General features: G+C 41.2%; 1 protein-coding gene across 2 annotated transcripts in view; it reads right to left on the bottom strand.

Moving 5' to 3' along the window:
• ppp6r2a (protein phosphatase 6, regulatory subunit 2a) overlaps window positions 1–6929 on the bottom strand; it is an 18759-nt gene that overhangs the window by 5794 nt on the left and 6036 nt on the right. Inside the window, exons 5-19 of one of the 2 annotated variants that reach the window (XM_035674206.1) lie at window positions 6486–6623; window positions 6330–6395; window positions 6087–6199; window positions 4993–5106; window positions 4517–4643; window positions 4201–4353; window positions 3337–3573; window positions 3128–3192; window positions 2653–2768; window positions 2479–2555; window positions 1708–1788; window positions 1496–1593; window positions 1188–1245; window positions 863–990; window positions 623–747 (exon numbers count right to left, since the gene is read on the bottom strand). In XM_035674206.1, the coding sequence (XP_035530099.1) occupies window positions 623–747; window positions 863–990; window positions 1188–1245; window positions 1496–1593; window positions 1708–1788; window positions 2479–2555; window positions 2653–2768; window positions 3128–3192; window positions 3337–3573; window positions 4201–4353; window positions 4517–4643; window positions 4993–5106; window positions 6087–6199; window positions 6330–6395; window positions 6486–6623 (1696 nt within the window). Of the gene's footprint in view, window positions 1–622; window positions 748–862; window positions 991–1187; window positions 1246–1495; window positions 1594–1707; window positions 1789–2478; window positions 2565–2652; window positions 2769–3127; window positions 3193–3336; window positions 3574–4200; window positions 4354–4516; window positions 4644–4992; window positions 5107–6086; window positions 6200–6329; window positions 6396–6485; window positions 6624–6929 lie in introns of both variants that reach the window. The other variant, XM_035674197.1, reaches the window with a different exon arrangement.

Below are 6929 nucleotides of genomic sequence, written 5' to 3'. Positions count from 1 at the left end.
AAGAGAAGGAGAGGGGAGGAAAGATGCAAGCGACCGCGGAAGGCAGAACCTTGAGCACACTAACAGCGAAGTCGCAAACCTTCAAAATGAGTATTCGTCCATGATAAGCGCAGAAGTATCATACGAACTCAGCACGCCGTAAATGGTTCTAGCGACGTACCAAATATTATGGATCGTTACAGCATGGCGATACAGAGCGTGGGATTGTTTCTCAAATTAAAGAATGTAGATGATCTCGTGCCAAATCACGACGACCACGACAAAACCTACGAGATTATACATAATCGCTGTCGTCCGCCTCACTTACAGGACCAACCCACTACCACTGTAGATCGCACGCGTCTCCCAAAGCTTCTCGAAAAGTGCCACTATCAAAATGAGACCACTCGAGATAGAAATGCGACAATGCCCGTCAATCAGATTCGGAGTCGCTTTATATCCCAAAAACATCATCTCACCATATCACCTACACCCGGTATACGAGACCACAAGTTAGAAAGATGGTCTAAATATCTGAGATTTGAAAAAATCTGATCTGGGCAAGATTTGAGTGTTCACACTACTTCTGAAGAAGTCTGATTTGGGTCACTTTTGCCTGCAGGCTGAATGTGGTCTAACCGACCTGTATCTGATGTGTTCTGCTCCAAGTCCTCGTCCTCATCAGATTCAGATCCGCGGTCCCGCTCCCTGCCACCGTTCTCCATGCTGCTCAGGGAGCTTCCCTCTGAGGTTTGGGAAACCCCAAACCTGGAAGAGAGTGAGAATGAATACAAGTTGGGGAGAGATGGAAGGGTTAACAGACAGAACACAAAAATGCTACTAAAAACTGCAGTGAGGGAACCAACAAACTAGAAATCATTACCTTGTTCTAGATTTAGCTTGTGTTGCATAGTTCATCTCCTTCTCCTCCCAAATGTCCTCCTCTTCTTCAGCATCATCAAACTGGCGTATCCTCTCTTTACAGCAGGCCTCAAAAGCAGCCGCATTGGCCTGTGCACAAACACATACTTGAATTAAGTCCTAATTCTTTCTACGACAATGTCTAACAAATGGATTAACAACATGCAGCAAGTGGAACTCTTATTTACTGATGTTGACCACCAACACAATAGCTACTAATATTATCCGTAGTAGCTGTAATATTAATATCACTGACGGTAACAGCAGATTGAGTTTGAAGCACTTACACTATTATCATCAGCATCTAGATTGAAGTTTATTTCGGCAATTCTGTCAAATGTGGCGCTGAGGAGAGAGAAGAAGAAAAATATTAAACTATTAACCAACATACTGCAGGGTAAGGTGAGAAGCTGTGGGATTACTGGATGTGTTTAGAAATGAAGAATAAGACACTTACACTGTAATATTAAATCAACACAACAGACATAAAATCCAAACGTGTCACTGAGAGTCAATAAAAATGTCTCTGAGCTCTGATGGTTTGCTCTGTTGACTGGGGATGGGCAACAAGTCATATAAGACTTTTACTACTTACTTGATATTTTCATCATGCTCGCTGAACTCCTCATCATTGAACCCAAACTGATCCACAAAGTTGGCAGTCATCTGTTGGATCTGATAGTCGGAGAAGGCCTGGGAAGGTCAAGGGGCACTTTTTAAGGAGATATCATTATGGATATGGATATTTCTTTATTATTCCAAGTGGTGTGGAGTGTCATTTTGCTTCCATGGCAGTGTCTATCCTACCTGCTGGAGAGACAGGTCATTGGGGAAGGGGCTCTCCATGTCGTCGTCCTCACTGGACGAGTGCATGTTGTGGGTGCTTACCTGTGGGACACAGTGCAGAGGTTTGAACAACATATACGTAGCCTTCAACAGTACATTTACAGATGCCCAGTGGCCTTTCTGACCACATCTGAACATCAAATTGCAAGTTTAATGACAGACAAATAAAAAAGGAATAAAGTCTTGGAAAATAGGATAGGAAGTGCCAAATATTAGTAATTGTGCCATAAAAAAAATTCTATGAAATTTGTGGAAAACCACAACACAGAGAGCAGATTTTATGTCATCCTGCTATATACCACTGAGGCTTTGTCATATTACAGAGGTTTAACTGAGTCTTTTTGAATACCATACTTCTTACAATAGAGCAAATGCATTTTCTTGCAATGTAAATTACTCTCTGCAATTTGTTAACATGCCTAGTTCCACCTCCTGTGAAAACATATCACCAGATATCCATCTGCCTTTGACCTGACTGAGGGAAAATATCATCTGGGCCACTACTGTTTTTAATTAATTAAAACAACACTTTTTTATACTTAGATTTATTAAATGACAAACATAGAAAAATCTAATTTGCTGAGAAGCTATTAACAGCTGCTCTGACACTGTGCTGGGTTCCTTGCTCCTGTAACTGTCTGCCCTGAACACGGTGGCTTAAACTGAGAAAGAGGAATTGAAAGGACGTTTAAAGAGAGCTCTGAGAACCTGAGTGCTACTGAATGATCTCACCAGCTCTACCGTGTTCCTCCTGTTAGTCTCTCTCAGGGTCTCGTCCACAAAACTCTCCCAGCGACCTCTGCAGTCTTCTGGAAGCTCTGCAAAAGCAGAGACATTAATTTTCAATGACTTTTCAGTTGAAACGGTAACTTATCTGACACCAGGACCACTGCAATATATGATCACCTTTGATGAGGTCAGTGATCTGGGCCTGTACTGGTCCTTTCTCCAGGTTCTGCACCACCATGTTGGAAATTCTGGTCAGGTGACCCATGTTGCCTCTCCTGTTACCGCCCTCAGCCCTGAGATTGGCAGGAACAAACTTACTATTACCTTCAGTTGACAAAGGAACTTCACTGCAACACCACAATTTCCACTAGTCAGAACATGGTATTGGTACTGATAAGATTCTGATGAGTAACAGTTACTAATTTAAATATTGCTGCGTATGTTTCTCATTACTTTTATTCAATGTGAACAAAAACTTAAAATGCAGGAAATTTTTTTGGTTTTATGCATACTACAATAAATATTTCACAGGACATGGTTAAAAGAAAAATAATCAACATGCAGCTGCAAAGGTATAACATTGTGGAAGAACACTTTCTATTTTGATACAAACAAGTTTAAGCACATAGCTATGCCATAAAGAGATTCTTACTGTATTTTATCATTCTCCTCCCAGGCATCAAGGATCCTCTGTACCAGCTGACACTTCTGGAAGAGCTGAGGGTTCAACAGAAACACAGCATGAAGATAAATGTAGAAATAATTGAGTAAGAGCACCAAAACATTGCAAACAGAACCGAAGAGAAAGTTTTGGCTGCCTGTGTGGTAACTTCAGGACATCGAGCTGCTTAAGCCACCTACATGTGCCACGAGGGCATTGTGGATGGAGGTCTGTGGGTCACTGGTCCTGCCCGTCTCCACTGCCTCCCCCTCCCCCTCCCCCTCCCCCTCAGGGTTGGATGCTGCAGGCTTCCCGTCGTGGTTCTGGAGGCCTGGGCTGGGCCGCTCCTCTGAGGAAGGATGGTTCAGGATAGCCGCCACACACAGCTCCACTTGGAAGTGCAAAAAGTTATTCCAGGAGTATTTGAAGAACAAATCCTATTCAGAGAAAGAGAGAGATGAAAAGTCAGGGAAATTCTACAAAAGAGTGAATGCAAGACAGAACAGTAGGGATGCACAATAAGGAATGTTTTTTAGTTAATACAGTAACCAATAATTACCTGCTTCTCATGGCTGATACTGATAAGATAACCGATAATTTAGAATTTTTGTATTTTAAAAATTAGTTCATAACCTGTTATTTATGCACACTTGATGGCATGAAAGGTTGGGATTTAGTAGCAAAATGGATGATTTAATATCACTCATATCATGTCAGACTAAAGGTTATGGTGGAAATACCATCATGTGCCATCATGTTGTTTAACCAAGGCAACAGTGGAGGGTTTGAATCTATGTTGAACTACACAAAAAGCTTGGTGTTCTTATAAGAACCTGCTCCAAATACGCCACGCCCACTGCCCTTTGGTCAGCTGGTGTGATAAGGTAATCAGTGCTTCCCGGCCTCATGACCAACCTTGTGCAAATCTGATTCAACTTTTTTCAGATATAACACATAAAAGACAATAAGGAAAAAGCATCCTTCTAAAAATGTATGAAAGTTTAAATACACTATGTGTTCAATGACAAAAAGGAGCTACAGAGTTTCAGCCAGGCTTAGCCTACCAGTAGTAGGTCCATGGTGGAAAGATTGCAGAGCTCTTGGCAGATACTGGGGGCACTGGTCTGCAGCAAGGCGGCCACCAGCCGGGCCACATGAAGGCGGGCATTCCCCAGTGGCTGCTCTAGGACTCCAACGGTCGTCAATATTGCACTTTTCTGTTGAGGGAATGAGAAAAGTAAATCAGCTGGTGTTTTGACACCAACACACAAGAAACCTGAGTTTCAGTTGTAACTGTGCCACAGAGGGACAAAAGATTGTATAATAGCTACTGCAGTATTTTCAAAGATAAGGCTATAATGTGCTAGCTAAAGGCTTTACCTTGGGGGGATCCAGAAGAAGCTGCTGGAAGTCCTTTAAATGGGGCTCAATGGCATTTAAAATACTGCTGTTGACAGTGTAAGACCTTTCATAACCCTGAGAATACAGATCCATCAGCCCTTCCAACCTGCGAGACACAAGCAGACAAAACATTAGCTCACTAGACTTGCAGTCTATTCATAAGTAGAGTAATAAGTCTTTGTGTAAAACTCTTATTTTAATTTATGTCTGTTTTATGGTGTTTTGTTCTTCGTTAGTCTTTACATTGGTTGCCTTATTTGTTTTGTGAAGCACTTTGAGACGTTCTGCTGCTGAAAGGTGCTACATAAATAAAGATCAGTGAGAGTGGGGAGCATTTCTTTCTTTACCTTCCTGGTAGGAGTAAATATGATACAAATTTACCATGTGGTTTTACTTCTAAAAAAAGACCCTGAAGGACTAGGACCCAGAGGACAATTAAAAACACTTAGACTCACCCAGACCTCCTGGTCTCCAGTAAGGTAAGTAGCACTTGAGTTCCGTTAACGATGGAGGCCTCGCTCCTCTCGCCCTCAAACATGTTCTTGAGGAGCCCCGCTACGCTCTCCTGCCTGAAACACAAACGTTCATGCAATGGCAAATTTCAGAAACTAACTATGATCATGATGATGACACACTAATGTGGTGTTTTTAGGGCTGGGTGATAAAACGATCTTGATCAAATTTTGGCTAACAAAGATAAACTTTCTACTACTAAGAAATGAGTGGAACCGAGGGGCACAAAAGCAACAGTGAAAATAAAGTTGCGTTATTCTCAAAAGCTGAGGAAACTGCTGACAAACATAACTTGACGTCAATTATATGGAAGTGGTTTGGATCTCTAAAAAAGCGATGAAGCACAGATTGTCATGTTTGCGGTTACATATTTGCATTATGTTATTGTATTTTTTATGTTAATAATCTATATTCTCAAGTTTAACTAATAAACCCTCTGGTTTGTTCATATATTGATCGATATTGAAAATATCAAGATCACATTTTTTGCCATATCGCCCATTGTTCTCCTCTTAAAGCAGCAAACCAATGTGTCTGCTATTGTTGATACTGAGGTGTGGAAATTCATGGGTGAGATGTTGAACAATGAGGTACAAAAATCACAAGTGTTGTCAAACAAGTGTTTGTATACACACACTACAATGTGAGGCTTTTCTTTTAAGTCTTAAGTCTTTGTCTAGACTAGGAAATTTGCAAATCTGCTGCAACAGTGACATAGGAGTGTTTCAGTATGTTTTATATGGACATGTAAGAGTACACATCGTATTACAACTTTACCAACTCTACCTTCAAACTGATTCAAAGGAAACACAAAGTAATGAAAAGAACCTTCAATCAATCAATACCCAACAGAAGATGGGACAGAGGTTTGACCAGTCTGGCCATCAAACAATTTTAGAATTTTGTTTCTATTGTACTGCAACCCAATTAATGCCAAGTTTATAACGTACAGTCACTCTGAATACTACAATCAACTGGAAAAGATGAGATTTTCTTTTTCCCCAAGAACTTTAATCAAAAAACATTGTAAACTTACGACTCTAGTACAGCCAATAGTGGGTCGGCCTCCATATTCTCCTGCATCTGATTGGCCTGGTCTCGACTAAGGCGGATGATGTCACAGAGCGTTTGGGATGCATTTGATTGTCTCTGAAACAGACATCATGGAATTAGAGTCCTTTTGCTCACAAGTTATTACAAGTACAGAATTATAGCATCTTAATCTGACAAAGAAAGCATCATGACAGCATAGTGAACGCCCAGCAGGCCTGACACTCACCTCCTCATCTTTGCCAGTATGGATGAGCTCTGTAAGTCTTTGTACCAACTTCTCCTCATTCAGCCACTTGGGACAAAAACCATGAAGAGTGTTAGATACTTTTAAAGCACAGTGTTTACTCATGGTGGTATACAGATACATATTTAGAGATCTTACATGAAGGACCTCCTGCCTCAAGGGGGCAGGCTCCACACAACTGATGAGGCGAAGCAGCAGGTCCATCATGGCAGAGGCATCAATATGTTTCAGCACTAGACCAATGAAGCCTTCCTTTTTCTTTAGAAAGGTAATCACCTGGAAAACAAAATAAAGTGCTCAATACGTTTGGTTCCAAATAGCAGCCCAAAGATGTGTGAATCTGAATATTTGATCTTGAAGTTTTCCCTCCAGTCAGAAAAGTGTGAGGTTTGATCTTCACTGTGCAGAATGATGTATGTGCAGAGTTTGACACGAGAAGGATTTTTTTCACATTCATCTGCTTAAAGTGGAAAGTTTGATTTTAAGGGGCAGGTTGGAAGTGAGTCCTGGTCCAGTATGCAACTTGTACAGTGTGATGTAGAAACTTGAAGCCTCCAGTCACATCCACTGAGAATGGACTTT

Source organism: Morone saxatilis, unplaced genomic scaffold (genome assembly GCF_004916995.1).
Source record: "Morone saxatilis isolate NCDOM2014 unplaced genomic scaffold, NCSU_SB_2.0 Contig10, whole genome shotgun sequence".
In the NCBI taxonomy this organism is placed as follows: Eukaryota; Metazoa; Chordata; class Actinopteri; family Moronidae; genus Morone; species Morone saxatilis.
Note: the sequence above shows the minus strand (reverse complement) of the source record. Positions and strands in the feature narration are given on the sequence as shown.